This window comes from Mirounga leonina, unplaced genomic scaffold (assembly GCF_011800145.1).
Source record: "Mirounga leonina isolate KUSES-001 unplaced genomic scaffold, KU_Mleo_1.0 Mir_172, whole genome shotgun sequence".
In the NCBI taxonomy this organism is placed as follows: domain Eukaryota; kingdom Metazoa; phylum Chordata; class Mammalia; order Carnivora; family Phocidae; genus Mirounga; species Mirounga leonina.
Genome location: NW_023270442.1, coordinates 13099330 through 13119748, shown reverse-complemented (window position 1 = coordinate 13119748; position 20419 = coordinate 13099330). Strand labels below are relative to the sequence as shown.

The following is a 20419-nucleotide window of genomic DNA, read 5'->3' as shown; positions in this document are numbered from 1 at the left end:
TTCCAGTTTGGAGTGATTATGAATTAAAGCTGCTGTAAGCATTTGCATACAGGCCTTTTCTGGGTATGTAAGTTTACATTTCAATTGGGTAAATACCTACGAAAAGCTGGTTTTCAGATCAACAATATATTAATGTTATCCAGTTATCCCTCATTTTCACCACATACCATACTCGGTATTGTCAGTTTTGGAGTGGTTTTTTTTTTTTAAGTCATTCTACTAGCTGTGTAGAGGTGTCCTATTACAGCCTTAATTTGTATTTCTGTAATGACTGATGATGTTGAGCATGTTTTCCTGTGTTTATTTGCTATTTGTATATGTTCTCTGGTGAAGTACCTGTTCAAATCTTTTGCATTTTTTTAAGATTTTATTTATTTGAGAGATAGAGCAGGGGGAGGGGCAGAGGGAGAGGAAGAAACAGACTCCCTGCTGAGCAGGGAGCCTGATGCAGGGACTCGAAGCTGGATCCTAGGATCCTATTATCATGACCTTAGCTGAAGGCAGATGCTTAATCAACTGAGCCGCCCAGGCACCCAAATCTTTTGCGTTTTTAAAAATTGTCTTACTGAGCTTTGAGTTCTGTATTCTGGATACAAATTCTTTATCAGGCATATGATTTGTAGAGAGTTTTACTTTTCTACTGTGTGGTTTGTCTTCATTCCCTTAACAGTCTTTCAAAGTGCAGAAGTTCTTCATTTTGATGATGTCCAGTTTATCACATTCTCCTGTCATGGGTTGTGCTTTGGGTGTCATATCTAAGAAATCTTTACGTGACACAAGACCACAAAGTCTTTCTTCTATCCTTTCATCTAGATAGTTCATAGTTTCAGGTTTTACATATAAGTCCATGATCCATTTTGAGTTCATTTTTATATAAGGTGTGGGGCCTGGATTGAACTTCATTTGTTCCAGAACTGTTTATTGAAAAGGATATCTTTTTTTTTTAATTTTTAAAATTTTTATTTTAATTCCAGTATAGTTGACGTACCTTATATTAGTTTCAGGTGTACGGTATAGTAGTTCAGCCATTCTGTGCATTACCCTGTGCTCATCATGATGTATGTACTCCTTAATCCCCATCACCTGTTTCACTCATCACTCCCCCCCCCCCCCCCCCCCCCCCCCAGCCTCCCCTCTGGGGACCATCAGTTCTCTATGGTTGAGTCTGTTTCTTCTTTTGTCTTTTTTTTCTTGGCTTATTTGTTTTCTTGAATTCCACATATAGGTGAAATCATACGGTATTTGTCTTTCTCTGACTTAATTTCACTTAGCATTATACTCTCTAGCTCCATCCATGTTGCAAATGGCAAGATTTCATCCTTAATGATGGCTGAATAATATTCTGGTGTGTGTGTGTGTGTGTGTGTGTGTGTGTGTGTGTACATAACCACATCTTTATCTACGCATCAGTCGATGGACAGTTGGGCTGCTTCCGTAATTTGGCTATTATAAATAAGGCTAAGGCTGTCTTTATTGACTTGCTTGTATACCTTTGTTGAAAATTAATATTGGTCAGGGAAGGGACATGCACAAATTGCCATTTTTAAGATTACTCTGGCTGTTGTGTGGATAATGGATCAAAGCACGTAAGGATAGTAATAATGAAAATTTATTATGGATGTACTGTGTGCTGAGCACTGTGCCACACTTTGTTTATCTTGTTGGATTGTCACAGTAGCCTGTAACTAGACACTGTTCTCATTCTACTCCTGGGACAGTTAGGCACAGAATAACCAGCCCAGAGTCATGCCTTTGTTCAGTGTAGAAATGGGAGTCTACTTGAGGCCAGTTCTGACTGATGAGCAGCTCTTCTCAGCTGGGGTCTGTGAATAATCAATACCTAATGCCCTAGGTCCTCCATTGAGCATAATGAATTCTCTTTTCCCTGTGTCTAGAATGGTACTTGCTCCGTACCATCTTTGGGAAAATTAAGGAGTCACTCAAATCATTTTCTGTAGGTTTTATTTCTCTCATAGAACCCTGCTTGAGAAAGACTACTCCAGAGCTAGTGCTCATAATCACTTGAGGAACTGTGAGGTCCAGAAAGAGATGATGGCAGCTTGGATTAGGGGAGGTGGCAACAGGAACTGAGAGAAATGGACACAATGGATGGAGGTGGGGTCAAACAACTGGAGGGAGAGGTGAAGAACGACTTTGAAGTTTCCGGCCTAATCAGTTGGTTGGATAATGTTAACATTTACTGAGCTGAGAAATACTGAGAAACTTGGGAATTTTTATGCTGGGATGGGCTGGGAGCTCCCATTTTATAATAATGTGACTGCATAATAATGGCCTCTATTTTGTGTGTACTGAGCTTTAGTAGCTTGAGCTATTGAAGTGACATAGCTCAGTTCGGGTTCATGAGATCTGGTAAACATGCAGTGTTGTAGTCAAAAAGAGAATTTCCATCTTTTTGTGGATGGTTGTAGGACTCACTTAAGCATGATTTTGAATGAAGGACATTTATCGAAGGATCAGCACTTGCCTGGTAGTACTTTCTATTATGATGGAAGATGTTCTGTTTTTGTGCTGGCCTATAAAGTAGCCACTAGCCCCGTGTGGCTATTTATGTCTTAATTAGTTAATTTTAATTAATTAAAGCTTAAAATTCAAATTCTCAGTCATTTGAGGCAACATTTGGACCCTGTTAATTAGTACTTTGGCAAAACATGGTCCACTGTATTTCATAAGGTGTTTTACTCTGTAATTATTTTCTTTGACTTAATTTAGTTGTTTAACAATGCCTTGGAATAGTCTTTCTTTTTATAAAAAAGCCAGACTTCTAGAAACAGATCTGCTGCGTGGTTGCCAGAAGTGGGGAGTCCAGGGTGGGGGGGACTAGGTGAAAGGGGTCAGAAGTACACACTTCCAGTTACAAGATAAAATAATTCTGTGTGTGTAATGTACAACATGGTGACTGTAGGTAATAATAACGTGGTGTATATTTAAAGTTGCTAAGAGAGTAGATCTTAAAAGTTCTCATCACAAGGGAAAAAATTTAGTTAGGTGAGGGATACTAACTGTGGTGATCGTTTCACAATATATACTTAGATCAAATCATTAGGTTGTACACCTTATACAATGTTATGTGTTAATTGTATCTCAGTCTGAGGGAAAATAATTTTCTTTTCTCTTTCTAGCTATTAGGGAATTTTCTTCAGTGGTATGGCATTTTCTCAAATAAAACTCTTCAGGAGTTGTCAATAGATGGTTTATTAAATAGATACATCCTCATGGCTTTTCAGAATTCAGAGTATGGAGATGACAGCATCAAAAAAGCCCAAAATGTGAGTTAAATGACACATATTACAATTTTTAAAGATGTAAATTAAAATGGATGAAGTTTTCTTTATTTGAAGAGAGATTTTAGAATTTTATGAAAACCCCTTTGATTATTGACCTTGGTGTAATGTTGACAATCAGTTTGCCTCCCAGGTAGTTCTGAACCCCCTCAGCATTTTTTACATAAACATGTATCCTGTAACATTTTATATCTATCCTTCTATCCATCTGTTACATCATTATTTGGTAGGTATTAATGAAAGTTTTAATATCAGAATAATACATTTTTAACAGTTGGATGAAATGCTATTTTGAGTGTTATTACAACAGTAGTCTCTCATTTAAGAAATAATTTTTATTTTGTTTTCTACTTTATGGGAGTTACAGAGATTCATCTTTTTATATTATTTTTTTCAAAGATTTTATTCTTAAGTAATCTCTATATCCAACGTGGGGCTCGAGCTTCCCACCCTTAAATCAAGAGTCATATGCTCAACCAAGTGAGCCAGCCAGGGACTCCCAATTTCTCTTTTTTAAAAATATTTTTTGAAATAATTATAAAATTAAAGAAAATTTGCAAGTATAATACAAAGTTTTTTCCCTCAACCATGTCAGAGTAAGTCTCTAACATGATACTCCCCTGCCCCAAATACTTTCATGTATGTTTCCTATAAACATGGATGTTCTTACACATAATTACAATGTAACCATCAACATATCTATTACTGTCACCTAAGCTTTGAGACCCTTCAGGTTTTGTCATTTATGTCAATAATATCACATCCTTGGTGAAAGAAGTTCCCAGATCATTCTTGGCATTTAATTATCATGTCTTCCTTAGTCTCCTTTAATCTGGAAGAGTTCTTGTCTTTCCCTGACCGTTACGAAACCTTGACACTTTTGAAGATGATGGGCTAGATATTTTGCAGAATGTCCCTCAATTTGGGTTTGTTGGGTATTTTCATGGTTGGATTCAGATTCTGTATCTTTGGCAGGAACTGTCCCAGATTTTATTTGAGTCCCTTCAAGTTGACCTCTGTGACCTTGGAACATGTCATCTCATTTTGGGGGAGCACTTTCTTGCTTTCTGGCACATGATGTTCCGGGCTTATCTTCTGCTTGCTTGGAATCAGCCATTTTTCTAAGCATCCCTGGGTTCTTTCATGGGGAGCCTTCTCTGCCCGCTTGACTGAATCCTTCTAGTACACTGCCCTCTTCCGTATGGAATCAGCCTCACCTTGCTTGGATTTTATACTGACACCATGCCCTGTTCACCTTGCCTAGGCTCTTGCCCTAAGCTGCACCCCTGGTGCAGTGTTCTCTTGACCCCACTCTGGGCCAGCATGGATACTTGCTCACTGAATTGTTCAGGATAGGGAGAGGCCACAGTGTGGTATTTATGCTGCACATGCTTTTATATGAAAAGCTGCTGATAAAAGGAAATACAGTTCATTTAGGGCTTCCTGGAAGACAGGAAAATGAAGCATCTGGTTATCAATTTTATGTCCCTAATTTACTTAAATATTGAAGGTTATTTATCTTTTGTTTTGAGTACCTATCTGTTGAAGTTAAAAATACAAATATATTCAGGTATATTTGTATAGTTAATGTGGAAAGTCAGGTTTAAAAGAATATCCCTTCAAAGCGATTGGCTATATATAGTTCAATAGCAGGTCTTCTAGTTACATACATTATCCCCCTTGTCTAGGCTCAACTTTTAAATACTTTATTTTGTTTTAACTATTTTATGTTACATCTTTCTTCTTCATAGGTAATCAATTGTTTCCCAAAGCAGTGGTTCATGAACCTGAAAGGAGAAAGAACTATTTCTCAGTTAGAAAACTTCTGTCGATACCTTGTACACTTAGCAGATACAATCTATAGAAACAGTATCGGATGTTCCGATGTGGAAAAAAGAAATGCGAGGTAATTTTTTGTAATTGTTCAATGAAATGGTGATCTAGAGTCTTTAGTTTTTGTCACATTTAGTATTATTAAAATGTCTTAGAGTCATGTTTATATTTTACTTGAAATTGTGCCTTGATTTGGTATTGGTAAACCCACCAAAAAGACACATTATTTTTTATTTTGGCAGTATTACCTAATCTTTTTTTCAATGTGTTATTTATGAAGTATTAAGAAGGACTTCTGGTGAGCACCAGCTCTAAGGTGAATGAATGAATCATGGTTTTCTCCGTCTCCTCCCTTGAAGAATTGGAGGAGATTTCAGGCTCTTAGAATGTCATGGATCTTAATCTCTGGAGGATCATTATATAGATGAAATCCCTCAAAAAGCTGGTCACTGAAACTTAAGTATATTAAAGGTTATATGCCAGTTTCGGGACATTTGTGCTCTGTGTGGAGTTTTCCTGTATCCATATGATAGACTAAAGATAAAAAAATCACTCATGATTTTTGGGGAGCAGCTTGTATATCATTTTTACCAGGGGTTGCAAGGAAGGAATGAATAAGTGAACCATTATCCCTTTTTTTTAAAGTTTCATTTCATATATTGTTGCTAATGTCAGAGTTTCCGTTTTCAGACTATACACCATCAGTCATACCCCACTAACAAAACGATTTTCTTTTTCCTCATTTCCCTTCCATGAAAAAACCTTATTTTCTTGAGAAAATTTGCTGTCTCTTACAATAAAGTTAAAAACCAAGTAGATATAAAGATTTTAGTGGTAAAATTCTTTGGCAGGTGATTTTGATTTATATTTTAATTTCGTCTTTAGTGTGGGTCACTTTGTTGTTGGTTGTTATTTCTTGGCACTGATATTTCTTCTCGGTGTTTCTTACTAGATAAGTCCTATTCACTTTTTAAACTTTGATTTATATATACTTGACTGTTTTTGTTGGGCAGTTAAATATCAACAAATGGTATTTACTTTTCTACAGAAAAGAACTTAAGCGCCTAATATAAGCATTTGCTGTGTGCAGAGCCCATAAAATAGGAAATAGGTTCCATGTGGGTTACAAAGTTTTACAAATAAAGTCCTTCCCTAAAAGGTGCTTGCTACAATTTTGCAGAGAAGAGACAGCTAATTATGTCACACTGTGTGCTGTTTCTCACACATGGTTCAAACTAACTGTTAAAACAGTCATTCTTAAAATGGTACCTGGATCAGCAGCATCAGCATCACCTGGGAACTTTGTTAGAAATGCAGATTCTCAGGCCCCATCCCAGACCTACTGAATTTGAATTCTGGGGGTGGGACCTGGTGATCTGTGTTTCAGCAGCCCTCTAGGTAATTTTGATGTATGCTGAAATTTGAGGACTACTCAGAATGACAGCTAGCTGGGGTGATAGAGGAAGCCATCTTATGCTTTCTTAGTGAATTTAGGAAAAGTGGAGATTATGCTGGATTCGTGGATGGATTGGGGATGTATACACACCAATACAGTTGTGTTCCAGGTATGTTCTGAAAGACCTGGGACTCTGGTTTGGGAGGGAATGGGAGGCAGAGCTCTGAAGTAGTTTGGCAATAGATATCCTTTCTTTCCTTTCTAGATATCAGTGAAAATCATTGATCTGAATGAACTTTTGCTGTGTTTTTGTTTTTGAAAGTGGATACTTGGTCTCCGGGCTAGTCATTTAAACATATACAAGTTTTGTTTTACGTGGACAAATTTATTTTATTTTTTTACTTGCTGTAGCTTGCTTATTTCTGTCTTCTTTAAAAATGTATGCTTGAAAAAATTGATTGCAAACCTCAAAGTGGTCATAAAGTCAATAACACATTTTCCTTTGAAAGCTTTTGTATTAATAAGATATTGCTACATTTTTTTCTTTTTTAGGGAAAACATAAAACAGATAGTAAAACTCCTTGCAAGTGTTCGTGCTCTGGATCATGCTATGTCAGTTGCAAGTGACCACAATGTGAAAGAATTTAAGTCTTTGATTGAAGGAAAATAGATCTGTGAGACTAAAAAGCCTGTTTGCTTTAATACCATTCCCAGTGTATAAATTTTGTATATATGTAAAGTTTCTTAAACTGTAAAATACTGATTCTTGTTTTAATACAAAGAACATTATTAATATTCAATACTGTGTCCTTAAATGCAGTTTCTTTGGAATGAAAGGAATTCACATTATTTCTAGGAAGCCTATTAATGTTTTCCTTACTGCCTGTCATACTTTGTTTACAGAACTATTTTATATGGTCATTCAAATTAACCCTCTCAGTTAATTGTCCTCTGTAAACGATGTGTGCAGTGTAAATTGTGTAATTATGCATATATATATTTATACCACCATGGAGTTACTTTCACACTGGAAATTTGTGGTGTTTTTCTACAGAGTAAGCCTTCTAACAGCAGAAAATTATTCAGTAGCAAATTGTCTTAGGGAAATTACTACACAGTTGCAACAAAAGGGCTGGCAAGTGACTAAGTGTCCATCACCTTTTGGTTAGCAGTTGCTATCACCGTAGCTTTGCTGCCTTAAAATTGAGAGTTGAGTGTGGACTTAGTCATTGGGTGAATGGAAACTTTCTTCCTTGAATCAGCATTACAGTCAAATGTGGGTTTAATATGAACTCTAAATAATATATGCAACATAGATTTTTGAGAAGAACAAAGAAGTTTTAACTTTTGGAAAAAATGGCCCCACAAACCTCAATGCATGGTTTTGGGCTGACTGTCCTGTCTCATTCATGATTTTACCCCCTGACCAGCTTACAAAAATACATGCATTTGAATTTTAGTAGTCTGTCATTTTATTTAAAATCCCACATATGTGAGTTATATATGCAATAAAGAATACGCCTTGCTGATTAGCTACACCCAGGCAATTTAATATCCTTGGTCTTCTATAATGTTTATACCATGTTGTAAATATTCAGAGAACTTGTTTTAAAGTTTATGCTTTCTGATTCTGTGATTTTCAAAAGAGGAACTTTTTGGAAATTAAGGACTATTGTTTGATAATTATATATGTAATTAAGCTTTAGCCAAGCATTAAATTAATTTTTAAATAGATCCTTTGTTGTATTTTGCTGGTAACTGATTTTAGAGCATTTCATATGACTCTAACGTAGTGTGAGACTATCAGTGTGCGTACCCTTGGTCAGGTCAAATAATATCTATAACAGTGTCATGCACTCTAAGTGCATTGTCAGTTTTATCTTTATTGTAGGAACATTACTTATCCCTACATATTCATTCTGTTACACAATAGTAGCCTACTAAATAGAATTAAAATGAGAACTTCAACAGAATAAAACATTTAAACGTGTATACATAGGACATGCACGTCATGTGTGCCTTAAATTTGTGTTTCCAAACCCATTAGACTGGTGATTTTTCCCCTGTCCACTTTTAAGGACTCTTGCAGTAAGCGGGAGACTTTATCCTATGCAATCTCTCAGGCTGTTTTTGTTTCAGGAATGGGTTTGAATACCACACAGGGACCTTGATGTAAGGTGAATTCAGCATAGATGTGTGCGTAAAACAAGTAGTTCTCCTATCTCAACTGGAAAAAGTTTTGTTCCTGAAATAGCTAAAGTACATCCTTTCTTATGAAGGGAATTGGCAAAAGATAAATAGAGGGTGACATTTTAACGAAGCTAAAGGTTTGCTTCTTCAGTTTTTCCTTTTGGATCAGTCTCCTGAAATAACTCCAAAATAGGTGAGAAGGGTTTTTGAAAACGAAAGCTATTTTATTGAGGCAATAGAAACCACAGTCATAAAGACTGATGGCTATGTTATAGCACATGATGGTGGTGCCCCACCCATATCCCTGTGGATGTGCTGGTGTCCCGCAGCCACGTGTGGCTCTGCTGGAGGGCTTTCTCTTGGCCTGTGCAACAGGCTGGAGCGTCCACCAGATAATGTCCCAGAGAACAGCCCTCAGCCAACGAAGGGAGCAGGAAGAGAAATATCCAGTAGTTCCAGTCGTCTGGGGAGGAGTCACTGAGATAGCAGCAGATTATTGAGGGAGAAAGGAGAAGGAGCTGGAGGAAGCCGGGAGAGCTTGAGAACTGCGAGATCGTCATGAGGCGGGCATGACCTCTGAAGCAGAGATGGCAGGAATTAAAGTGTCAGATGCAAGACTAAGAAGGTCTCAGCAAGGCTGACAGGGACTCCTCAACCCAGAGTTGCAGTTCTGAGTTTAGGTCTCCAGGAGCTGGCTTTTGTCTTCCTACCGCGCTCAGTCAGTGGTGCCCAGGGTCTCCTTGTGGGAGATTGGGGAGGCACGATTTCAAGTCTACCATACCAACTTTTAATCTCTCCAGTATGTTCCTCTTCATCTCCAGGAGGGCTTCAGTTAACTTGAGCTACAGTTGCCTGCGGTGATGCTAATCTCATCACCCAGAATTGGCCCCAGATTGCACCACCTCACAGTGAGCACCTTCCTCATGATGAGAGTACCCTAAAATGTAAAGTTCCCTAGTTTCTTTAAAGCCAGGTTTATTAAGGTATAATTTATAAACATTAAAGTTTACCCTCTTTAAGTGCATACAGTTCCATGAGTTTTGACAAATGCCTCATTTTGTTTTAAATGCTAATTTCTGGGTGCGGGGATGGGGTAAGCGGATGATGGGCATTAAGGAGGGCAGTAATGAGCAGTGGGTGTTATATACAACTCATGAATCACTGAACTCCACCTCTGAAACTAATAATACATTATATGCTAATTAGTTGGATTTAAATTTTTTAAAAATGCTAATTTCCCTTGAAACCATGAAATCCTTCTAAAAATGGTCAGATGTTGTAGAGCTGCAAAATGCAACGCGTAAGTTGCTACGCTATGGTGGTTCTGTATGGTTACAAGAATTCATCTGTAGCATGGTAATGTCCATATAGTAAAGGGACTCGCCATTCACCAATTATAACATTTTGGTCTGTTGTTTCAAGTAAATGAAAATAAGAACAATTAAAACACCAGAAATTCTGCATGTAGCGAGAACGATGTAATATGTCTGAATGTTTGGGAGGCCTTATGCTTTGATAAGGCTGTTGTCCAGAATGCTTTGGAGATTGTCCTCCAAAATGGAAAGTGTATGGATACTGGGTTCACAGTTGCTCAGAGTCTTCAGACTACCTGGCAAAGGCAGACAGGCTAAAAATTGTTCTGTGGAACTGATTTTGATGTGCAGTGTTGACTGGCCCCTGGCCTGCTTCTGGACCTCCAGGCCCCAGTAATTTGTTCTGGCTTTCCTCTAGCCCTGGCAGCCCTAACTCCAGCAGGGGCTTGGATGTTCAATCATCCAGCTCAATGAGAAGGCCTAGCACAGCATGTCTCGGAAGATATACTGTGGTGCTTAGTTTGGGGGCCTTTACTTAAAAAGATCTTCAGAAACAAATACTTTATATTCTATGCTTGATGATTCAAAACACATGGTAAAAGATTTGACAAATCCTGTAGAAGCCATTTTAAACTACTTTACCAAAACACTTTGCCCATGAAAGCTTACCTTTTTTCACATGTAGCCTTAGGTGTTGAAATTCCAGAGACACCTGTTGCTTAGGGATGAAGAGCTGGGTTGACCGTTGAACACCCTCCAGCTCTTATCTCAGTGAGGCTGAGCCCTGCTGTTGCTTAGGTCCTGTGGTTTCCATGAAAATCCTTTTGTGTCATTAAAACAAACACCTTCACTTGAGCTCCCTTGAGTTGGTCTGTTATTCCAAATGAAAACTTTTTGGCACACACAAGTTACCTGTTCATCACAGTCCTTACCTATGGTATGTGTGAGCAATTTTTCAGTCTTTGAAGTTTTTGCTTAGTTTTATTTTCACAATGATTCTGCTCCCAAGCTTACTATATTTTCTACTTACAAGGTTTCCATTTCCCCAATTTAAAATCTTATTCTTCACTGATTACTACAACTTATTCAAAGCAAATAGCTATGCTATTTGGAACTTACTGTGTTGTCTCTCAGGAGCCATCCCTTTCTATATAATAGTAGCTCTGCAAATCCTGATATAGCTCTAGTCTATGTAACCTGAACAAGAGCCTGTTAAAGATAACTGGATCAGGCTTTTAATATTCCCCAAGTTTGCCAAACATTTTCTAGTATTTTTGATAAAATTCAGGCTATAAGGAAAAGTAGACCCTACTATTAATTCATATTTTAGACATCTGTCAAAATTCATAGTCGTGTAACATGGTATAGTTTTAAAAAGTTATTAGAATAATCAGTCATTCTAAATTAATAAACCCTAGGTATAGTGTACTGGGAACATATATTAGATTGAGCCATTTATAGTCCCTATATGAGTGTTTTTGACTTATAGAAATGGTGAGTGCATATTTTAACTCGGTAGAATTGCCCATAGGAGAAATAATTTGGTCAAAAATCAGCATTTAAAACTCTGGGTGTTTGCCTTCAATTTGTTGAAGCTATTGAAGTTCATATTTGAATCATCTATTTGGGACTGTTTTTGCTGATGGGAACACACATAAGACTTGTATTGATTGTGGCTGTTGTAACAAATTATTACAAACTGGGTAATTTCAAACAATAGAAATTCTCTCACAGTTCTGGGATCCAGAAGTTCAAAATCAAGATGGTGGCAAGGCCATGATCCTCCAAAGGCTCTAGGGAAGAATCCTTCCTGCTCTCTCTGGTGGCTTCTAGAGGTAGCTACTGACATTCTTTGGCTGGTGGCCACACTGCCTCAGTCTCTACTTCTGTCTTCACATTGCCTGTGTGTGTGTCTAAATTTCTCTGCTACCCTATAAGGACAGTTGTGATTGCATTTAGGGCCTACCCAGATAATGCAAAATAATCTCAAAACCCTTAACTCAGTCTCATCAGCAAAGACTTGTTTTCCCCATAAATTAACATTCACATGTTCCAGGGATTAGGATGTGCAATTTTTTTCAGCCTAACACAGGCCTCACTGCTCATTTTCAAGGGTTAAGAAGATGTCAGCACATCTCTGTGGGCCCTTAAGACCTCAGTAAGAAGTTTGTGTGTGCCACTTAACATGTATTTTAAGTCAGCCACCACCCCTCCCCACACTCTTCAAATCTGATGAAAATTTGTCCAGCTATTTTTCATGTGCTGTAACAAGTATAAATAGTAAAGAGGGACAAGAAAAAGAAGGAATAACATTTTATAAAAGTCACTAGTAAAATGGCCCTGTGTTTTCAACCCCTGGGCATGTGCTTATTTCATGACTAAAATGATCTATTTTGAAAGGATTTGGAAAATCCTGGCCTTTGGACAGCTCTAGGAATAAGAGTCCTGCTTACCATCTCCCCCCACCCCCCAGTTCATTCTGAAGAAAGAAACAGCAATTCAAACCCAGAACCAAGAAACTTTGACCTTAATCTCCTTAATCCAAAATCAAAGGAAACCAGAAATAGGCAGAACACCTGCTTCTAGAAGAGCCCAACACCCATAAAGGACACTCTGAGAAGGAGGGGTTCCCCGTGTGGCCTCAGACAGCCATGGTGGAACTGATCCTAGGTTAGGGGTGGGCAAGTTAGGTTTCAGGTTCCAATTCCACCTGAAACAGTAATTTTTAACAACTTATCTTTCCTGGGTCTCAGCTGACATAAAAAGCAACTCCCAAGCCAAGTATTTAGTAACATCAACATCTCTCCTGGAGCAATATCCTTCCATGTGTTTTTCTGGTACATACATTTGGCATTCCTTCAGGGCTAGAGAGGCATTATAACTGAATAGGCAAATAAGAAAATTTCCATTCCCACCCACTCCCATTTACTTCCTCTGTCAAATGCAATCTCTAATTGAAATGGATTCTTTGGGGTGCCTGGGTGGCTCAGTTGGTTGGGCGACTGCCTTCGGCTCAGGTCATGATCCTGGAGTCCCTGGATCGAGTCCCGCATCGGGCTCCCTGCTCAGCAGGGAGTCTGCTTCTCCCTCTGACCCTCCTCCTCTCATGCTCTCTGTCTCTCATTCTCTCTCTCTCAAATAAATAAATAAAATCTTAAAAAAAAAAAAAAAAAGAAATGGATTCTTTGGGGGCGGGGGGCCGGGGTAGGAAGCAACCACAGTCCAGCAGAGAATCTTAATATAAGTTTAATTCTGAGGCTGCTGTCAGTAACCACTACTAAGAGCAAAACACCTTTTTCTAAGTAAATAGTACTAAATGAGAAATCCTTTCCAGTTCTCAGAACTAAATGTGTCTTTGCATATCTCCTAGAAAAGAAAAGGCTTCTCTTCTAGTGAGTGATAGCTACTTTAGGATCCTGAAACCAGGGTGGGTCCAGCTTCTCTAAAATGGATGAAGAAATGTTAAATCAAGCCACATGACAAGGCCCAGAGGGGGAAATGATTTTGTGCACGGTAACAAATTTAAATTCTGCTTTCGCTGCTAAAATAAAAGCAAGAAGAGGAAGAGGTAAAGAAAAAACGAAGACAAGCAGAAACGGTTTCTTCAGGATTTCAATTCCTTTTGGCCCTCTTGGCTTTGACTTCATTCCCACATTTAGGTCTATCAAGTGGAAAGAGAAGGGAAAGTCCGTGGGACACACTAATATTAGCCACCGTAGTATGATTTGCTGAAAAATGAGAAGATGAGAGGGTTAGACGCCGTTAGTTGTTAAATTCCATGGCTGACAAAAGCTATTCGCCATTCAGGGCCAACCGTAGCTGCCTCCGTACCGCCATGTTTCAACTCAGTCTTGAGGTCCTGGTTTGTGACTTCGATTCTCCACCACAGGTACAGCGGAGCAGTCTTTCCTGTAGTGTTCCTGAGAGCCCTGGAACACTCAGAAGAAACGACAGCCAAGAGAGTTGCTCCAAAGTAGGCATTAGTTTTTCTCCCGCTACCTACCCGGATGCTCAGAACAGGAACTGGGCGCCGTTCGCGGGGAGACACCATGGACAGCTCTTCGGGCGCCGCCCGGAGGGCCCGGCGTGCAGGCCGTCCCGAGCCCTCCCCACGCCCGTCAGGCCGCTGGGGGCGGCAGGGGGTGGTCCTGACACCCATCTTGGGCACGTATCAGTACCCGGTCCCCAGAGCTTTTCCCCAGAGCCCCTCCCTGGCGCCCACGGGGAGGGTTGGTAAGGTCTGAAAAGCCCACGCGAGGGGGCCAGGGAGGCCGATTCTCCTCGTCCCCGCTTCCGCCGCGGTCGGACCTGTAGCTGCGGCCTGGCCTACAGGCCGCCTGGGGGAGGCGCAGGTCGCTACGCGTGGAGGCCAGCAGGCAGCCTACCATTTCGGACCCGCACGGAGGCTCGGAGTGGGCGGGGCCTGCCTCCTGACGCCCCGCCGTTTCCCCCGAGGGGCGGGCCTTCCGCCCCCGGCCGCGGCGCAATGCGGAAGAGATGGGCCTGCTGGGGAGGAAGTGACGCTTCCGGCGGCTGTGGCGGCGGCGGCTGCGGGAGAAGGAGGAGGAGCCGGAGGAAGAGGTGAGCAAGCCGGCGGGGGGCGGGGAGCGGCCGCGGCCAGACCCACCGGCGGCTGGGCGCGCGGGCGGACGCTTCCTGAGCAGCCTTCCGCGCCGCAGCCTGGGCGGGAACGGTGAGGGGCAACCGCGGGCAGCCCTGGCTCGGGAGGGCGGGCGGGGTTGTGAGGGGACTAGGGGTCGTGCGGCGCTGCGTCGGGCCGGGGGCTGTGGTGACAGCGGCTGTCAGCCTGTCCGCGGGAGAGGAACCAAGTCGGTCTGGGCGCCGGGTCCTCGTCTCTGGCGCATAATGGAGGGATTGGGCGGCTGGGCGGCTTCGTCCCCCTGGGAAGGAGCCGCTTTCCCGGGCGGTCGGCTGTCCGGGACCCCCGAGGAGCCCCGGTCCGGTCCGTGTCGTGAGTCTTCCCGGGTGGCCATTCATATTTACGGGCTCCCGCCTGCCGTGCCCCCAGCCGGCGGCAACCCGTGCCGCTTTCCTTGCCCTTCGCTGCCGCCCCCGGGAGAGCCGTTCGTGTCGGATAATCCTTTCCCTCCTCCTGGCCCCTAAGGAGCTTTGCAGCAGGCTCGTTAACCTTCCCTCCCACCTCCTCTCCTTCCCCGGCCAAGGAACGGCTTGAAGTTTCCGAATCTGTCCCCTTTCAGCGTAGTGACAAATCCTGAAGCAGGAAGCTGATAAACAACTCCGAGCGAAAGACGCTCAAAATCTTTCCTTTTTGGTAAACAAAGTAAACGGGGAACTCATCTTAACCAAACCGTTCGTGGACTTAGAGTAATTAAACCTTATGTTGCCTTGCCGGGAGAATGGGTAGCTTTTCCCCTGGCCTTTTGGTAAAATGAAGTGACGGCTTATCTTTTGGAATAAACCATTCTCTCCCTGAGCTCCCCTTTTTTCCACCCCACCCCCCATCAAAACCCGGCAGGGAGGGACTTCTGGATGCCTTGCAGTCCTTGCTGCAGAAGGAAACGTTAGCTTCATTTGCTTTGCTTGGTTTTCACAGGGCTGCCTCTGAGGAAAGGAGAATGGCGTTCAGCAAAGGATTTCGAATCTATCACAAACTGGATCCCCCACCTTTCAGTCTCATAGTGGAAACTAGGCATAAGGAGGAATGTCTCATGTTCGAGTCTGGGGCTGTAGCTGTGCTTTGTAAGTCATGTGTCATAGCCCAACTGATCGCGTCTCTGTTTTGATTTGAAACAGTTCAGATTCAACCATTCTATAGAGAAGACCCTGACAACCCCTTCACTGTATTTCCTGAAGCAGATTATGTTTTTTTCTTTTCATCAAACCTTATTTTAAACTTCCGTTTTCTTTTCTGCCCCCTGCTGCAGGTTTCTTTTGGGGGTGCGGGGGGAATGCAAGTTTGGTTATAGGTTTTTGCTTTCTTGGGTTCTTTGGCTGTTCCTAAAGAAAACCTTTCTTTCCAAAGAATTATTGTTACAGTTTATATCACATCACATAAACCCATAAAGGCTTGCTTGACATTTTTGCTGTAATGAACAGGATTTCTTATATATCAGTTACAGTAATGAACTACAAGAGTATTTATTTATCTGATATTTTGGAGTATCTTATGGTGAGGCCCTTACATTTTTATTAAGAGAATAAAACTTCTAAAATTTCATGTGAGATACATGATTGATTTAATATATTTTAAAAAATTATCTTGATAATCTAAAGAAAAGGACTACTGTACCACAAGCAAAATAGTAGATTAGAATGGTCTAGGTTATTTTCTGGGATGAAGTTAAAAATAAAAATATTAATTTGAATATTAATTTTCTTTCTTAGTCTTAAGATTTTGGCAGATAACTCCAGCTTGAGTTATTTGAAATGTGATTGTGTTTTTAAAGGCTTTTTAGTGATAATTACTTGTTTTTTGTCATGTTTTTGCTTTGTTAGCATCAGTTTAGCTACTGGTCATATTTTATAAATTAAAAATAGCGTTTGAAAGTCATACTTACAGGGGTGCCTGGGTGACGCAGTCAGTTAAGCGTTCAACTCTTGATTTTGGCTCAGGTCATGGTCTTAGGGTTGTGAGATCGAGCCCTTGTTGGACTCTGCACTCAGCGTGGAGTCTGCTTAAGATTGTGTGCGGGCTCTCTCTCTCTCTCTCAAATAAATAAACCTTTAAAAAAAAGTCATATTTACAAATATAAGCTCCTAGATATTTTAAGCTGTTAAACTTTTTTCAGATTCAGTAAGTGAAGAGCATACATAAGACCCTAACTTTTACATACAGAATATTAACCTGTTAAAATGCTAATCTGATCTTAATAATCTAAAATAGTAAAATTTTATCCTGATTGAGAAAAAGGGTAGTGACATAATGAAAAGGCTTAAAGTGTAATGTATAAGAAATGTATATATTTTTGATACATATAGTAACATGGTTTGAGTGAGCAGGAAGCATTATTTGTGTTCTAAGAAACAAGTATTAATAAAGTGGGTTATACTTAGCATGGACTTAATTCAAACTGTTTTTTATATTTAAATAAACTGAAATATATCTTGCTATAATATTAATTTGCATAGTCTTATTTTTTCATACTACAAATACAGTTCTTATACTGATGAATTCTTAATTAAAAATATCGGGGGAAATGGTTTGGTTTAGCTGTGAAATATTTTTTAGCTGCTTGCAGTTTTTTTTGTGATATTACCTGATTTTCTAACTTGTCTAAATTTTAAATGTTTCTACAATTGTGGTTACTGGTAATAATAGGGAGTCACATGCATACACAGTATGCATTACCCAGTTATTAGGATCATTGCTATATTTTCCTTTCAGGTAGGAAACCTAAGGATAATCATACTTCCAAACCTCCAACAGCTCTCTTTTATGCCAAATAATGGTTTAAAAGACAAGCTCCCTAAACCATCCATTTTGGCATTAACATTTATTTTAAGGAAAAAAATATTAAAAATACTGTCTTAATATTTATTGATTGTATTTATTTTCATTAGATTTAGACGCATAAGCAATTCTTTCAGGAGAAAAAAGTTGAATATTGTCTTTCTTAGTAAAAATAGTGCAGATGGATATATAATTTTTTGGATATGTTGTTAGCTTTCCTATAATAAGCTTTACAGTAATAACTTAAAATATTAAGAACTAACAGACCTTTTTATAAATCCTTTGACTTCTAAAATTAATTTGACACTCATTTGGGAGCAATACCAACGTGCATATTGTGCTGTAGAGTGTTCATTTTTAAAATCTCACATTTCTTAAATGCCTGTTGTATTCAGAGAGCTGTGTTTGGAAGATACTGAAGTGTTCTTTTTTTCTTCAACAATCCCAGCCCCTTGAATCTCAAGACATTCTGCTTAGTAATCTGCAAGAAGAATCTTCTCAAATCATGTTTGATAATAAACCAAAGTGTAACCCCATTTTTCAGGCAAATTAAGTTTAAAGTCCTCAACCTGTCCATCAAGGTCTTCCATAACTTGGCCCCACCCTGTTTGTCCAGTGTGGATATTGGTCTCCTTTAAGGAGACTCTTGTGTTTCCTCAGTCCTTTCCCAAAGTACCATGCGTTTTCTCCCCTTCATCATGCTGTTCCTGTTACACCCTCTTCTTTAATGACTGCTAGAATGCTTTTCTCTCTCTTTCCAATCCAAGCCTGTCATTCTCGCTCAAGTCTTCCTTTCTGAGAATCTGCCCCACCCACCCACCCACTCCATCTCACTCTTGTCTCTTCTTTATTTGTCTAGAGCTCAGTCGTATCACAGATAAGCCCTTTTTATGTGCTGGTTTTTGGTTCTCAACATGGTTATGTGCAGATGTTCTTTTTGAAAGTAAATGATAGAAGTGACTCTTGTAGGACTGAGTCATACATTGAAAGTTTATGATTTCTACAGGCCTCAGTTGTCCTGGCTTTGAAAGTTTAAAAAATCAGACATTTTAGGCAGTACATATCATTGAGGATTGACAGTCACTGAATTTTCTTGGCTTATGTCAGAAGTACCATGAGATACCCAACATGAAACCTTATATTTGTATTATTAGCACATATCAAAAAATAAGGTGCGAGTGAAAACACAGTAAAAACAATTTCAGATCATGGATCTTTGTAGAGCCTGAGTGTCTACTAATCTAGCCTCAGGAATCTGTATGTTGCTAGGCTTCTAAACTTAAATCAGTCATGATAAAATGACTTAATCAATTAGTGAGCCAGTGGTTTTCAGCCTTGTATGCACATCATGTAGTCACTGGGTGGGGGGTTATAAATACTGCTGCCTGGGCTCCAGCTCCCTAGAGATTCTGATGTAATTAGGTTGGGATGATCATTCTGAGCATAATTTATATTGGCCTTTCTAGGATAGGTTATGGGATAACTTTCTTAGCTTGCAAATTTTATCCAAAGTAACCATGTTTCCAGAATTTTAATGCTATTATTGACTATTATTGGGCTAATAACTAGTTTTCTTGAAACCTTCAGCCTGAACCAAGTGCTAATGATCCCTTAGCACTTTTGCTATAGTGCTTTCAGGTTATGTGGAACTTCTGTGTCTGGGCGTTGTACTCTTTGAGGAAAGGACCCATGTCTTAGTAATCTTTGTATCTCTAGTGCTTATTACAGTGTTTTACTCAAACTTAGGGAATAGATGGCTAACTTAGTGCCATGGGTGGGGGGGAGCGGGGAGGGGGGAGATTAACCTAAACCTTACAGAGTTGACAAAAATATAGTATTCTATGTTTGGAAGTATAGTACCTTTTTCTAAAAAACTTTTTTTTATCTGTTAAAGAATTGCTGTCTGACTGAACTGCCGATATAAAAGGGATAAAAACTATCAGTCCAGAAAACTATTTAATTAAACTGAACTTTGATATCTGTGGAGCAGTGGTTCAGTGTAGCAAGTGGATTCTCTGTGACTAGTGTACTGTGTTTGGACCAGTGTAAGCAGCAAGTGTGATGGTCAGCAAGTTATAACACTACATGTCTTTTCTTGGAAACTAATAGGAGATTAAAAAAGACATCTACCAGTTTTGTATCAGGTTCAGTTTTCCTTGTCTTTCTATAGTTAACACACACAAAAAGACAATGACAGAAGGACAAGTAGCCAGTCTGACCGATACATGCATTAAATTCACAGCTTGTCCCATTATTTTTCAACCCATCTCATGCTTCAGCAGAGGTAAATAATTTACTTCATAATTGTACCCTAAGTAGAAAATGAAGGGAAGAGATGGTCAACACATGGGAAATGAAGGATGATTCTAAAAACAGAAGTTATGGGTCACCTATTTAAAAGAGGGGATGGAAAGTGCTGATATAAATTCCTAATTCTTAATATTAGAGCTTTTGCTGTTTTCAGTATATGCTAGGATAGAAGTGAGGATTAATTGCTTCCATCCGTCTAGTGGTAAGATTATTTTCAGGCTTTCCAACTCAGTCAATTAGGACTCAAATCATCTACTTACTAGACAGCAAGGCCATATCACTATACTCTGGACCTGGTTTTAGCCAGGTTGTCCACCTGAGTTTCTTCATTTACTTTTTCTTTATGGAAATAGGAGCCATAAAACTATAGAACAACATGGTGGAGATCTTTGTCACAGAATGTGGATTACACTGCCTTTTCTATTGAAACTGCACACTGTAAAGGAGTAATAATAATGAAATAGCAGTTGCCATTTCCTGGAAGCTTCCTCTACCAGTCACAACATTAAGCCAGAAGTCCCTAAACTTTATTGTTTCATGGTGTCTCATTAAGTTTTTCACAGCACCCCTAGGCCACAGTTCCGTTGATTAAATAATTAGGTCCAAACGTCAAATATGTCTGTCTTAACTCTAGTAGCCATTT

The 20419-nt window shown here is 39.7% G+C and overlaps 2 protein-coding genes across 10 annotated transcripts in view; both read left to right on the top strand.

The window, feature by feature from the left end:
* The window catches only part of PAXBP1 (PAX3 and PAX7 binding protein 1), a 33120-nt gene extending 24855 nt beyond the window's left edge, over nt 1–8265 (top strand). Inside the window, exons 16-18 of one of the 2 annotated variants that reach the window (XM_035017611.1) lie at nt 3141–3287; nt 5054–5208; nt 7084–8265. In XM_035017611.1, the coding sequence (XP_034873502.1) occupies nt 3141–3287; nt 5054–5208; nt 7084–7201 (420 nt within the window). In that variant the 3' untranslated portion in view covers nt 7202–8265. Of the gene's footprint in view, nt 1–6; nt 43–3140; nt 3288–5053; nt 5209–7083 lie in introns of those variants that run through there. The other variant, XM_035017612.1, reaches the window with a different exon arrangement.
* Nucleotides 8266–14505: 6240 nt separating this feature from the next.
* The window catches only part of SYNJ1 (synaptojanin 1), an 85583-nt gene continuing 79669 nt past the window's right edge, over nt 14506–20419 (top strand). For 7 of the 8 annotated variants that reach the window (XM_035017609.1, XM_035017607.1, XM_035017606.1 and 4 more), the window contains exons 1-2: nt 14506–14615; nt 15610–15755. In XM_035017609.1, the coding sequence (XP_034873500.1) occupies nt 14521–14615; nt 15610–15755 (241 nt within the window). In that variant the 5' untranslated portion in view covers nt 14506–14520. Of the gene's footprint in view, nt 14616–14641; nt 14728–15609; nt 15756–20419 lie in introns of those variants that run through there. The other variant, XM_035017608.1, reaches the window with a different exon arrangement.